Source organism: Pyrenophora tritici-repentis, chromosome 4, assembly GCF_003171515.1.
Source record: "Pyrenophora tritici-repentis strain M4 chromosome 4, whole genome shotgun sequence".
NCBI classification, from domain to species: Eukaryota; Fungi; Ascomycota; class Dothideomycetes; order Pleosporales; family Pleosporaceae; genus Pyrenophora; species Pyrenophora tritici-repentis.
The window spans coordinates 2,265,139-2,278,760 of NC_089393.1; the positions used below are offsets into that span (position 1 = coordinate 2,265,139).

Below are 13,622 nucleotides of genomic sequence, written 5' to 3' on the forward strand. Positions count from 1 at the left end.
TCGGGTAGGTTGTATGATCGCAGCTTCTCGATGTTGGCTTGCGTGTATATGCCGTGCTGCCCGACAAACTCTTGTGTAATGGGATTCTTGACTTTGATGCTCTTGACGGCTTCGGTGAGGTCGGGGAGGGTTTCGCGCCTGTACTAGATAAGTCGCAGGTCGATAAGAATAAACAATCCACTTACCATTCTGGCGGCGGAATAACCTTGACGATACCAGACTTCATACCATACTTGTCAATCTTGTCGATGAAGCGCTTGAAGTTGTGAAATTGTTCCATAGTCTACAGAAGACAGTCAGTATTACTTTGACTCATCTCAGTCATAACAACAGGCTCGCGCAAGTTGGTCAAGTTGGCGAGTCTCTGGCGCAATTGGCGACGTACAGGCTTGAAGACGGGTATCTTTCCTCCTTCGAAGTAGTGATCGGGTTCAATGTCCTCGCCATCATCGCTGTCAATATCGGATAATTCGGACGACATTCTCTCAAATCGCTTATCGTTGTCTTCGCTCGTGGGCGGCGTCAGGGCCGCTTTCGTGGTGGAATCATCGTGTGTGGCGGCTGGAGCCTCGACGGAAGGAACGACATCGATAGGCGCCTCCATAGTGAAAGCGTTGTGTCGATCGGTTCGTGGTTGTCTCACTTGGCCGGCGGAGCGTGGTTGGCGACTGGCAGTTGCGGTTCGGGAGTCGATGGGGCAACCATACGTCGCTTTTCCGCCACAGTGGGCGCGCGCGGGTAGATTTGGCGCTGTAGCAAAACTATGTGTAGCGCACAAAGTTTTCCGAGCTTATGGTCTGGTCAAAAAACACCAGCGCAGGTTTGGGGGGTGGGTAGGTCGCTGGATGATGCGACTTGCGCGCAGGCGAGGGTGCAGTGAGGTTCGGTCTCATGGGCCTGTGCGCTCAGGCTAGTACTAGCGGATTCGTCCCTTCCAAGGTTGTCTGATACCAAATCGAACGATAATCGAACGAGCCCCTGCAAAGACTTGCCAAGTAGGTGAATGACTGCACTTGATGGATTGTTTGCGATGCAGTTGTCTTGAATCCGCTTATTGGGATAGTGAATTGTCCGTCAGCATCCGCCAGACACGCTGGATCTTGTGTACCCCTAACTAGCATGCACGTCATGCAAGGCCACATGTGATTGTCTGATCTTATCAGATCTATGAATTGACCACCACAGCGAATCCTAGTCGCATGCCTATTCAATTTCACTCTAGCATAGTATTTGTCATCTCGATAGCATCGTGTGGAAAACAAAACTGCGTTTTCCTATACTAACACGTTGGGCAAGACGTGGTCGTGAACATCCAATCCATCACCAAGTGAGATCAATAATGCGAAACACAAAATCCAGGTTCCTGAATCTGTGGGGTTAAGCTTTTCTGACTGGCGGCTGTCTAAACGGGCTGCCGTGACCCGCTAGTTCGTGCACCATCACGCCGCCATGTGGAGGGCATAAGCCTCACCACAACACCACGGCAGCACAGTCATGTGGAACGACCAGCACCATACCATAGCCTTGCAACTTCACATACGTCCTTTCCCAGCGTCGCGCACCCGTGCTGCATCTATAGCCCGTCACTGTTGTCCCGGTATGACTCGTCATCAGACAGAAGCTGTCACTTTCGATTTGAACAGTATACTGTCAGCAGGCTAGGCTGCCTTCTCTGACTTCTAAACTTCATGGATAGACTAGATGAACTGGGAGAGATGATGCATCAAAGATACCATCGACTCGGCATCGGGGATGACGACAACCAACTCACCCCCGTCACCACTCTAAACGAGCCGCGGACGTCACCAGCTTGTCGCTTGAGTCAGTCAACCAAGTAAGCTTTCATCGGCACGTTGAAATGCATCCAGCTCTTACACGCAGCAAATCACACGACATACAAGGCGTGTCAGTGACAACCTTTTATTGACAACCAAAGAGAATGACTGCACAGAAATGACAAGCAAACGGCCATCACACAAGAGCCAAGTGTCAAGGAAATAGACTGTTGTACAAGCCATGTTTTTAGTTCCAGATCATGCCCCCAGAATATAGTACAATGTCCCATACCCGAGAAAAGTAGATCCGATGCACCGATGCTATGCTACCAAACACATTAGGCTATATGTTAGGCCTGCCATCTCTTCATTATAATTCTGCTCAGATGCTACAAACAGAGTCTTCATGGTCACTCTTGCGACCACTTCTACTCAAATGTGCAAGTCGTTTTGCAGGAAAAGCCAGTCATTTACGATGACTCGCCGCGAGGGGGACCACGGTACCCACCACGTTGGCCTCGGAATTCACCGCGACCACGTCCACGACCGCCACGGTACTCACCCCGAGGACCACCTCGGCCCCTACCCCGGTATCCGCCACGATCACCACCTGAGTGACCTCGTCCTCGTCCGCCGCGGTTGTGGGTGACCTCTGAGAAGCCATCGTTGCCGGGTGCGGGTGCCGCAGGAGCTGCGCTTGGGTCGGGGGTGTCGTCAGCCCAGCTTTGAGTGCTAGTTACGGCGGCAGCTACGTGTGGTGTCTCGGTCTCGGCGGGGTCCCTTGGGATCATCTCAAAGGACTCAGTCAGTGGGTCGTCGCCTCCAGTAGCAGGCTTGTCCCACTGAGCCTCTGCAGCAGCATTTGCGCCTGCTCCGATGCTAGAAGCTGCTGGTGCGGCCGATGCGTCCTCTGTGGTCCCGTTGACAGGCTTTGCTCCAGCATCAATCTCAGTGAGTCCTGCGTTGGCAATGGTCAGGTCAGAAACAGCCTCGGTCTCGGGAGGAGCAGCTTGCGACTGAGCAACATCGTCTACCCAAGCTTCCTCAGCCGCGAAGGGAGCCTCGTCAAGGGCGGCCTGCTTGAGCTGAGAATAGCTAACACTGAGCACCACACCCTCGGTGGATGGTACGCCATCCTCGGCACCCTCGATCAGCTTTTCCGCTGCCATGACAGCGCCGGCGTCACCTCCATACACCTGAAGAAGAGCGCCTTCGAAAGCCTTGGTGAGATCCGAGTCGTCATCTCCTAGTTGGCGACGCGCAGCAGCCGCCCTCAAGAAGCGCGACAGTGTCAACAGCTTCTCCTTGACAATCTTCTGTTGCTCCAGCGCTGCCTCCGCCTTGAATGTCTGCCTTAGTGTCTCTAGCTCACCAGAGTGTGCCTTGGAAAGAACCTCCTTCTCTCGCGCAAACTTGGCCTCGAGCTCGTCGCCGTACTTCTTGTAGTTTGAATATTGCTCCTCGTACTGCGCGAGCTGAGCCTGGAGACCCGGTTTCCTCTCTGCTTGAGCTTTCTGGTCCGCGTTGATCTTGCGAGATGCGAGGAGATCGTCGAGAGAGACACCGGGGTTTGCTGCGATTATCGAATCAACCTTTTGTGTTGCGCTCTATAAAAGACATGTTAGCAAAGGTACAGAAGAATGAGTGAGGCTACTAGCTTACCAGCTTCTTGTTGATGTTGCGGATGTTCCTGCGCCAATGTCAGTCAATGAGTCCCCAACAACAAGGCTATGGGACTGCAATGTGGAGGTTGCGACTCACTTCTGGACGTCGCGAAGGTACGAGTTGTCGCTGTCGGTTCCATTGGCCTTGCTTCCTGCCTCAGAGCCGCCGGCGCCAGCATCGGAAGACGCCTGCTCGCGCGCAGCTGGTACTGCGGTAGCTCCTTCCTGTTTGCCCTTCTTCTTGCGGGCGCTCTTGGACTCCCCTGCCACCAATTGGTGCAGCTTGTTGACTACTTCCGTCATTGTTGTAATCAATGTTATATGTGATGAGAATTTGTGTGAGTTCGACACGTAAGTCGCGTGATTGATGGTCAGGTCAAAATTCGGATTCTGTCTTGTGCTTTCTCAAAGCTGATGGGGACATGGTCGCCTGCCCTCAACGTAGCTGCGAAATTAGCGTGGGCACTAGCGCCTCAAGGGCCATGACGCGCCCCTCCAGCTGCGGGCAGCAACCCAAACACGACACAAGTGTGAGAGAGTGCTATGGATCAGGCATTCATCACAACACCACCCCTTTACCTTTACTCGTCTACCCAATTCTTTTAGTTTCTATATGCAGATGCTTGGCGATGTTTGTTATAGCAAACCTTGAAGTCTTTATAATGTCAGCACTCGTACAAGCGGGGTAATGACTTCAGCATTGAGGCAACACGAGAATGTTTAGCGACACTTTCGGAGAGTACCGTCGGAGACTTAGACCTGATCCTACTGGTCGCCTTTGTCCAAATCCCACATCTCATCACTTCTCTCCCATGACATATGCCTTTCCAAAGCTCTCTTAGCCCTAACTTCAACAGCCTCTGTTACCATCTGCTCCCTTTCTTTTTCCGATGACGCCTTCTCCAGCTCTACCTCTAGCATTTCAAATCGTAAAGCAATAGACATATTTGCCTCAATAACCGACGAAGGGGCGCTGATTGTACCCTTTATTTCAAGCCAGCCATCTTCGCAGAGACTAGTATCTGTAAAGGACTGCGTCCGTGGGGATGGTGTGTGCGGAGTGGTATGTGGTGGTTTTATGTCGCGGGGTATTTTTTGCGTGGAGGATGATTGTCTATAGCTACCCTTGGGTCGTCGCGGTCTGCTATGCGATATAGGACTAATCGCAAAAGCAGAAGCACTGGCTTGTGTGATATCGTCGTCCATGTTAAAGTATCGGCTCCTGTTTTGCTCCTCTTGTTTCTTTGCTGTCACTGAAGGTCGCCATGAAAATAGAGTATCGCAGTCGCCTGTTGAGGAGCCAGACCTCCCATCTTTGCTATCTCCAGAGGCGGAGGCCGGTACCTGTTCGGAGAATCCAGACGACATGTGCTCGATATAGTCATCCAAATGGTGGTGTAATACAGGAACGAAGAGTAGGATGTAGTAAATTATCTATTTGTACTTTGAATGGTGACACGGAATCCCATGGTGGAATGATCTCGTATCCTATCGAAACAGCAAGTGCATTAGTGACGTGTCTCTATGTTGTGGCGGACAACGCATGCTTCAAATAAAGCGCGATCAAAACAAGAATCTTACCTGCTCCCAGTCGCGCTGCGTTGTACGCTTCGTTCGACGGTACAGGGAGGGGTATAACTCCCATACGGTCGCTCAAGATCATGTGAAATCGTACACCACTAATGCCTGGCTACCTTCGCTCTTCTGGCGAAGAACAATCACATTTTGCTCGTCAAACCCAACCCATCCATGGCTCACCGATTCGTCGTCGAATCCCTGCTCTAGCGCAAACCGTAGCCCGACCCGGCTTCCCGATTCGTCGTCTTGAGCATCCTCATCTCCAAACTTGGATGGTTGCACGCGAACACTTAGGTCTCCATTTCTTGATCGCTTACGGTTTGCTGATGAATTCATACCACCTTCCAAGTCCCAAACACGGAGCTCGTTTCCTAGTCTGCTCACTGACACCGCTTTACCACGCATACCGACATGAGCGCCAGATATTGAAGAGGTATGACCCCAGAGTCGATTACCAGAGCCTATCGAAAGTGCTGACGAAGTTGACCGGACCAAGTATAACGCGAGCGTGTTGTCTGGATGTGCGACTAATAAGTACGGATGTGAGTATGACATTGAAGTAGGCTTCGAATTGCTTGAAACGCTCGGTACTGAATGCTCCCTTGCACTTCCTGGTGAAGGTGATGCCGGACGAACGGACGACGATGCTAAGCGGCATGCAGATAAGGTGAATGAGTGTTCGTCTGCAGCTGTAGCCAGGCGTGATTCAAGGAGCTCCCCTTCGTGCGAAAGCCTCAGCTCTTGTACACCGACAGTCCATCCAGAAAGGTACGTCGGCAGTGAATACGCAATAGCGGCAGTCATACTTGCGGCGGTTGTCCGTAGAGACAAGGACACAGGTGGCCACGCAGTATGTGATCGTAGGGAGTATAGGAGTTTGGGGGCTTTCAAAATGCCCCGAGCATCCGGTCGGCCTTCGAAAGCATACAAGGATAATAGGTGATCCTCAGTCATAGTAAGGAGGTAAGGAGATGAGTATGCAAGCGCTGATAGCATTCCATTCGTGGAAGGCGGGTGCGTGAATAGACTCTTAAACCTAGTGTGGTTGTTTGTTAGGGAGTATATCGAGAAAGACCCATCTTCAAATCCTATTACGACTCGTTCAGTGCTTTTTTCTCCCTCTGATGCATCTATAGCCATAGATATTGGTAGTCGAGGTGTTTCTGCTTCACCCCAAAGTCCTGTAGATGCCAATAGCTCACGGCCATTCTTTGAACTCCATGCTCGGAGGCCTGATATTGAGTCTGCAGCATACACTATGCGGTTCGACATTATCACCAGAAGTGGCGGATCTGGCGGCCGTTCAGCAACGACGATCTCGCTGACGGCGCATTGGCCTTGGGTCCAATTATGCCGTAGCCGATATTGTTGCTTCCAATTTGTTTGCGACCCATCCTTGACTAGATAACTGTCTTCCAGCCATTTCGATAGCCTCGACGAGTAGTGTAGCCGGTTAGGGTTGGTGAGGTCTCGAATGCCCGGTATACGAGAGGCTCTTGGGAGCACGAATGCGCGGTAGTAGGCAGCTTTCCAGAGTTCCGAGTCGACTGAGAGGCGGCTGAGCTTCTTTGATACCCTGCATGAGTCAGCGCATGTCGCAATAACTGAGTGAACATATGTACATACCTCTGACATCTTAGGAGCGAGGATACTGGAACGAAGGATAGAATGCGCACAAGCAGCTCCTCGCTCAATCTTGATATCCTGTCGGGTTTCGTAAGTCGCTGTGTCTTTGCTGGACGCTCGCCGCCATCGTCATCCTCGTGCGCCCGCTTCATGGCAGGAAAGCGCTATCGGCGGCGAAGTCGCACTTGCCTCGGAATGTTCGGTGTTGCCTGGCCTTATCGTTATCGCTAGACGTAATTATGTCCGTGCGTTGACGTCGACGCGTGACTGCGCGTTCAGCTTTCTTGGCGTGTTTCCTCGACGTTGCCGCCTAGCACTAGGCAACGACAGCCTTCAGACTTTTGTCTGATCAACTCTCACGACTACACGTCTGCATTTCATGTCACTCTCTCTATACATGAAATGGCGGATTTTACAGCCTGGGTAGAGCAGAACAAAGCGCTCTGGACGCGTGTATACAATGAGGTCATACATCCCGATCTTGAGAAAGAGTGGAAGAAGAGTATGTCTTCCGTGTCCGCAGCGCATAACATCGCTGATGACCAGCTAGGAGAAGAGAGACACAAGGAGGAGCTTAAGCAAAGTGCGTCATGTCAGACGCTTGGCGCGATTAATACTAATGATCTGCAGAGGAAGAGCAAACCCAGGTTCTATTCAATCATCTACAGGGCGAGCTGGTGAAATCGGCACGTCTTTCGACTGAAAACGAACGACTCAAGGAACAACTTGAGAGCCAAGTTCAGCCCACTGTTTCCGGGGTAGACCTGCGCCGCCTATTTGAAGAGAACGAACGGTTGAAGCAGCATCTTGCGACAAATCATGATGATCTTGCCGAGAAGATTAGTGGGCTGAGCAAGAAGTATCAGGATGCCTCTCAGAAAGTCAAGTATCTGGAGAGGAAGAATGCTGCAGTAATGCAAAAGAACAAAGATATGAAGGAAAGCGTACGTGCATGGCAAGAGTACGCAGACCGACAATCAGGAAGCCATAAATCCAAAAATGAGGCCAAAGCCGAAGACGCAATGCCACGAATCTCGGCCGGTCATCTGATGCCCGACGATCGACCCCATGTGCCCTCTAGTCCGGTTTCCGCGGCTACCGTGAGGACACCGCGCTCTCTTGCGGACGTAGAACGCTCTTCTCCTGCACCTATGGTGCCACTTCCAGGTCCATTAGGCGCTGTGGATCTGTTGATAGCTCCAAATGTAGTTGATAGTGGAGAACGTAGCACGAGCGCAGCTACCACTCCTAAGGCAGCGGCTCTATTACAGGGTAATGAGCCACAACAATATCGCCCTGAGCCTGCCACGGCTAATCCGAGTTCGAGTCAGACAACAGTGGATGAGCATGTTGAATTGACGAACAGATATGAACCAGTCGTGGATGCTGAAGAGGAAGATATCCCTGAATTCGTTTCCGAGCGGTCCTTAAAACGAAAGCGACGGCCGTCAAAGTCCAGATTTGAGATATACGCAGATCGCTCATCAGACGGTACTCCGATTAAACCTTATCGTGTCAAGGAAGAACCGTGCAGTAGTCCACCGACTTCTGCCTACAAGCTATCTCGGACTGAAACTATGGACTTGGATGACCCCGCGCCGAATGTACTCCAGACACCGCGACATCCTCGGAAGAGTCTTTCTAATCACGCAGACAGTCCCGGTACATCTCGTCGTCAGAGGCGTAGCAGTGCGCCTCTCACGCAGTCGGTCAGGGAAAAGAACGTGGGCAAGCTCAATCTAACGCGCACTGCTGCTCCCCAACCCATCGCCAGTATCGAAGCCCGGGCTATCAGCGAACCAGCCGAACTTACACAAGTGGAGGATACTGTTCTAAGGCCTCTTGACTCAAACATAGTAACCAGCGTTCCTGAAGAACCTCCAACCAAACGCTCACGACGAGCCCAAGCCCAAAATCGAGAGAAACATGATTTTCTGGCGGAGTCTGGTGAAGCACCACCAGCCGAGAATGGTGAGCGAGTCTCGCCACATGTGGCCCGACAGCAGATGAACAGCAGGTTGCGCGCTTTAAAGAAAATTCAGACGCCCACAAAGGCCTGGCCAAAAACTTCAAAACTAGGACCGCCGAAGATCAAGAAGGAGCAAGTCCCTACACCACCATCGAGTTCGTCGCGGGCTAGGGATACCCCTGTGAGGGCGGCTGCAAAGTCTCGTTCCAAGGCTCGTGATGACCCGACACCTGATCGGCCAGTATGGACGATGAAGCCGCCCGAAACACGGTCCAACGCTCGCAAAAATCGAGACGTTCCTGCCAAAGACCAAGGCCGTCTTCGAGATAAGGACGTTAGAGAACTTAGCGGGCATGACTTCAAACCAAATCCTGCCTATAACCAAGGGTATAGTTATGCATTCACGGAGACTGTCCGAAAACGTGGAGATCGTATGTGTCTGCCAGGCTGCACCAATGCGCAATGCTGTGGCTCCACATTTCGAGCGCTGGCAGAAGCTCAAGCACCTCTCAGTTCGTCCCAAGAGGAAGTTTTGCTCGAAAACTACCTCGGCGATGCATACAGCAGCATGCAACTCACTCAAATGTCATCAGAAGAGCGACAAGAGCTAGTTCTCCAAGCACGCACCATGAAGATGGCAAAAGAGTCTGGCAAACATCGTGAAGCTTATGAGCGGCGTAAAACACCGCCGGGCTTCTGGCGGGTCGACTTTCCGACGACCCAAGAACAACAGGAAGACAGAGAGCGGGCAAAAGAACAGGAAAAGGCTGTAGTACAAGAAAGATGGCTGGAGGCCCAAAGAAAGGGTGGAAGGTGGATATTCAGAGACGAATAAGCTGATTTAATGTACATCATGATTGGTAGGCCAAAGTGTTCACACCAGGCTGGTAGTTCTCGTCGATCGCAAATTTGCTGCGTCAATGTAATCATTTGAAGACTTTTGGATGCGGTAGTTTTGGGGGTGGTGCCTCGGGTCGACTGTACCACGGTACCAGTGTCACTACCATTATCCACACCACGATCCATGCTTCAGGCTGGATGTAGTGACGCTTAGTCCCAGGTACAGAAGGGTATTCTGTATATCGTAGTACATTATTAATCAGCACAATGTCCGTGGTTATTCAGAGCAAAGCCTATCACACACTTATCTTGTATTTTATGAAATGGTTTACTTTGCACAGGGTCTTCCCTCTCTCAGCACGTCTACAGCAGCACCAAACTACACAACCAAGCCAAGCCTTCCAACCCACTAAGCATAGCTTCTCAACCCATGTACACCCAAAGCGAGTTTCTCGCCACACAAGTCATTCCCGTCACGCCTCCAGCAGACAACACCAATTGCGTAATCTGCTATGAAGAATACAACACCACCTCGCATGAACCCGTCACCTACGCTGGCGAAGACAGCTGCGGGCACATCTTTTGCGTAAGCTGCCTCGGCACATGGTTTAGATGCCCAAATACAAACTCCTGCGCTCTATGCAGGAAACAGTTGTTTGTTATCCCAGAGGCACCCTATTCAGACAATTCTGATGAATACGGAGAGGAGGATGAGCCTTGGAATGAAGAGGCATATTTGACTGAAATTGAGGAGATGGTTACAATTCAGGAACGTATGAGGAGATATGAGGAGATTACAATTCTGGAAAATAGGATTGAAATTGAGGAGATGATGATAACACAGAGACATTTGAGAAGAATTGATGAGCAAGAGGAAGCAATAGCAGTCTTCTACCCCGAACGCGTCCAAAACATCCTCCGGAGTATCTTTTACAGTATATGGCATCTTCTTAGGGATTACAGGATGTTTCCTGTAGGTATAAGGGACCACTACATTCCCTCTATGACAGAGCTGGTGAGGGTATGCTTGGATATGGTGCGTGTGCAGCTGGGGAGGACACACACATTCGAGATGCCGATGACACTGGCGCGGTCATCTGCTCTGAAGGATCTGCTTCGTCAAATATTGGCTAGGGGGATAATGAATGCGGGGCAAGGAATTATGGTGTTTCCCGAGGAGATGATACGGGCGTGGGGGGGAAGGTTGAGGGTGGCTATGCCGTGGTTGTGGGAGTTGCCAGTTGGCACACATGAATTGAACAGAAGGGTTTCTTTGCCGTTATTGCGGAGTATGCGAATTGGCATATACGAGTCAAACTGGGGGCGTTCAGAGTAGGTGTTGCTGTCCCGATGCTGTTGAACGTACTATGGTACTATTTAATTGCGGGAGTAGAGAGGCAAGTTGCGACGTAACATAAGCCTCCCGTTTAGGTAAAGACTAGTTTGAGTCAATTCAGGTCATTGTGTTGTGCATTTGAATACGTTTGGGGGCAGGCAGGCCTTTGAGTGCAAGGATACATGTTATAGACTTCATTACTACGAGTACGTGAAGTGTGACTGGCTGTGTGTGGTATGAGAAGGATTCATTCGAAGAATTGCTAGTTTCTAACATAAAAAAACTACATAAGAGAAGAAAGATTCCAGGGGTATGAAGCCAGTGTGGGCGGGTATAATAAAAAAGAAAACATTTCCAAACACCCTGTAACACCGAACATGAAAAGACATGAAAGAAGTGAAAACAAGAACATAAAAGATTCATGAGAAGATTCTATCCTCGGATGCTGCCCTTGCGGTACTTGTCGTCTTTGAGCGGGACCGGTGGTCGCTCGTCTTCCTCGACGGGTACGAATGGCGTGTACGGCATAAACGAGTCCTTTCGTTCGTGCTTGGGGTCGTACTTTGCGCTCGATAGAACAGGCTCGGGAGCTGGAGTTGGAGCAGTCGGGGTATATGTGGCGTTAGAGAGGATGGGTGAATTGGAGTTGTATCTCGTTGCGGGTAGCGTGTTGTATGCAGTCGCAGGTAGAGTGTACATGAACTCATCAATAGCGTCATCAATATCGTCAAGCAGGTTCTGCTGCTCCGATTGAGAAGGCTGAGAGTTCGACTTGCGGTCAAAAGGCTGCTTCGGGTCGAATGGGAATGTAAAAGAAATGGGTCGCTCGCGGCCAGAGTAGGGCGTTCTGGGCGTGTTAAAGAACTGCTGGTTTTGTTGCGGGGCCTCCGTGTTGTGTGGGCTGAATGGTAGCAATGAGATCACGCGCTCCGAGTTCTTAGCCGATGGAGTAGCGGGCATCATGGAGATCGGTCGCTCGCGCAGTGGGGAGGTGGCGCCCCCGTCGTATGTTGTCGCTGGTAATAAGAACGATGATTGCTCTGGCGCAGAAGAAGCAAGAGGCTTCTCTTCGTGTACGTAGACAAAAGACATGTGGCGGTTTGACCGTTTCGTAGTTGGGCTGTTGCTTTGGCTGTTGTCGTTGAGTGTCGAAGATGATGAAAAGCCAGGGGAAAGGACAGGATCGCTCTGGCTCCGTGTGTGGGACATGGAGCGAGGGCTGGGAGCTGGGGCAGAAAGCTCAAGGTCTGGTGGCAGAGCGATCAAGATGTCTCCATGACCCATGCGCTCGCCCGGGTCGATACCGCGGAGTTGTTGTAGTCTCTCGTTTGCGAAGCTGGATTCCAGAATGTGCGCTCTCTCGACCAGTTTATCTACTAGCTGTCCGTGCGAGTCCTTGAAAGTCCTCTTGACGAAGCTCAGGAGTAGTGATGAGCAAGTCATCTTGACGTCTTCTCGGATATACAGTCCATGCCTGGGTGTCTCGAGGCCAGGTTCAACAGGGGGTTTTGGCTCGCCGGGTAACCGTCCTCCAACAGTCCACTTTCCTTGGATATCGAGACCGAGAGGTGCATACACATGTGTTGAGAGACCGTCGGCTGTATCTGTGAAGCAAGCATGGTAGGAGACTGATCCTGTTGCGAGGCCCCCTGGTAGATACGAGACTTTGTCTTGATGGTGTTAGTTCGTCATCCGCAGAGTATGAGAAGAGAGGAATTACCTTTGATGGTATACCACTTCGCCCAGTACTCGTCTGTAGGCGCATAGGCAGGGGGTTTGCACATGAATCGCTCCACGACCAATGGGTTTAGGTCGATCATGGCGAGATGGTCATGGTACATGTCGAGTACACTCTTCCTCGTGATGCCCGCCGGCAACGGAGTAATGGTGGTGAAGACAGCGGTCTTCGGCATCTTGTTCTATCTGGTAATGGTAGAGTCCTCCTGGTAAATATCTCAAGACGTCGCTTATGGATGCGATCAATGTTACGCACAGGGAGGTGAAGCTGGAAAGCTGGAGAAGTAAGAAAAAAAGAGGATGTTTGAACAGTAAATACCAGGAAGATTTACTTGTTTCGCAGGCGATGTGAGATCCGCTCATTTGACTGACACACATCCCCCACGTATCAGGCGAGCCCCCAAGCGCCTCCTGCGTCCAGATTCGCGGAAGGTTTGGGAACGACAGAACCCCGCCAAGCACGTCGCCAACAAGTCGAGAAAGGCATCAGTACCCGCGTCTAATCATGCCACTTGATGGATACTGTGTCCGGCCTACATGACATGCCTTCCGGGTAGCGTTTGGCCCCTTCGACCCTATGTGGGTCTTGCAGACGAGTACGCCGAGCTCATACTGGCTGCGTCGTGGAAGAACACAGCCGCAACCCAAGAAACACGAACAGAACACTGTCAGTCGAGATACGGAAATGCACGTTCTGTGACGGCATGTGGTGGCGCGGTGTAGCAGAGGGCAGCTTCCTGGCGCAGATCCGCCGCAGGTACGTTAGAAGCTAAGGTTTACGCTAGGACGAATGGAGCAGTTTAGATGAACTGCCGAGGGGTCATCCCGCCTCCCTAGCATTCTAACAGTACAATGTCGCTACACACCAAAGCTTCTTCGAGAATAACATTGTCAGACCAGCTTGATGCATTCTGTTAACGCGTTTTCCATGTGTATTGTTGATATGTTATTTAGCGCACCAAGAGAACTTCGCCACTTTGTTTCTTCAGCATTTTTGCCGGTACCTGCCGTACCAGGCACTTCCTGTCTCTTCTCAGTTTCAGCGATCCTTGGCCTAGCATACATGGCAGATTATAAGGCACGCAAACGCCCATCCC

General features: G+C 51.2%; 6 protein-coding genes across 6 annotated transcripts; 1 reads left to right on the plus strand and 5 right to left on the minus strand.

The window, feature by feature from the left end:
- Nucleotides 1–181: 181 nt before the first annotated feature.
- Nucleotides 182–604, minus strand: PtrM4_096480 (uncharacterized protein; the record flags this gene model as incomplete). Its single annotated transcript, XM_001933972.2, has 2 exons — nucleotides 182–283; nucleotides 386–604. 2 exons carry the CDS (start codon nucleotides 602–604, stop codon nucleotides 182–184), a joined length of 321 nt encoding a protein of 106 aa, XP_001934007.2.
- A 1,641-nt stretch (nucleotides 605–2,245) lies between these two features.
- On the minus strand, nucleotides 2,246–3,742 carry PtrM4_096490 (Mitofilin multi-domain protein; the record flags this gene model as incomplete). The annotated part of the gene is made up of 3 exons (XM_001933971.1): nucleotides 2,246–3,382; nucleotides 3,438–3,465; nucleotides 3,537–3,742. 3 exons carry the CDS (start codon nucleotides 3,740–3,742, stop codon nucleotides 2,246–2,248), a joined length of 1,371 nt encoding a protein of 456 aa, XP_001934006.1.
- A 462-nt stretch (nucleotides 3,743–4,204) lies between these two features.
- Nucleotides 4,205–4,807, minus strand: PtrM4_096500 (uncharacterized protein; the record flags this gene model as incomplete). The annotated part of the gene is made up of 1 exon (XM_001933970.1): nucleotides 4,205–4,807. The coding sequence occupies one exon, from the start codon at nucleotides 4,805–4,807 to the stop codon at nucleotides 4,205–4,207; it is 603 nt and encodes a 200-aa protein (XP_001934005.1).
- A 291-nt stretch (nucleotides 4,808–5,098) lies between these two features.
- On the minus strand, nucleotides 5,099–6,795 carry PtrM4_096510 (F-box domain containing protein; the record flags this gene model as incomplete). Its single annotated transcript, XM_001933969.1, has 2 exons — nucleotides 5,099–6,593; nucleotides 6,644–6,795. The coding sequence occupies 2 exons, from the start codon at nucleotides 6,793–6,795 to the stop codon at nucleotides 5,099–5,101; spliced, it is 1,647 nt and encodes a 548-aa protein (XP_001934004.1).
- A 250-nt stretch (nucleotides 6,796–7,045) lies between these two features.
- Nucleotides 7,046–9,447, plus strand: PtrM4_096520 (DNA repair protein-CtIP; the record flags this gene model as incomplete). The annotated part of the gene is made up of 3 exons (XM_066107191.1): nucleotides 7,046–7,145; nucleotides 7,194–7,226; nucleotides 7,274–9,447. The coding sequence occupies 3 exons, from the start codon at nucleotides 7,046–7,048 to the stop codon at nucleotides 9,445–9,447; spliced, it is 2,307 nt and encodes a 768-aa protein (XP_065962859.1).
- Nucleotides 9,448–11,220: 1,773 nt separating this feature from the next.
- On the minus strand, nucleotides 11,221–12,701 carry PtrM4_096530 (uncharacterized protein; the record flags this gene model as incomplete). Its single annotated transcript, XM_066107192.1, has 2 exons — nucleotides 11,221–12,458; nucleotides 12,509–12,701. 2 exons carry the CDS (start codon nucleotides 12,699–12,701, stop codon nucleotides 11,221–11,223), a joined length of 1,431 nt encoding a protein of 476 aa, XP_065962860.1.
- Between the last annotated feature and the right edge of the window lie 921 nt (nucleotides 12,702–13,622).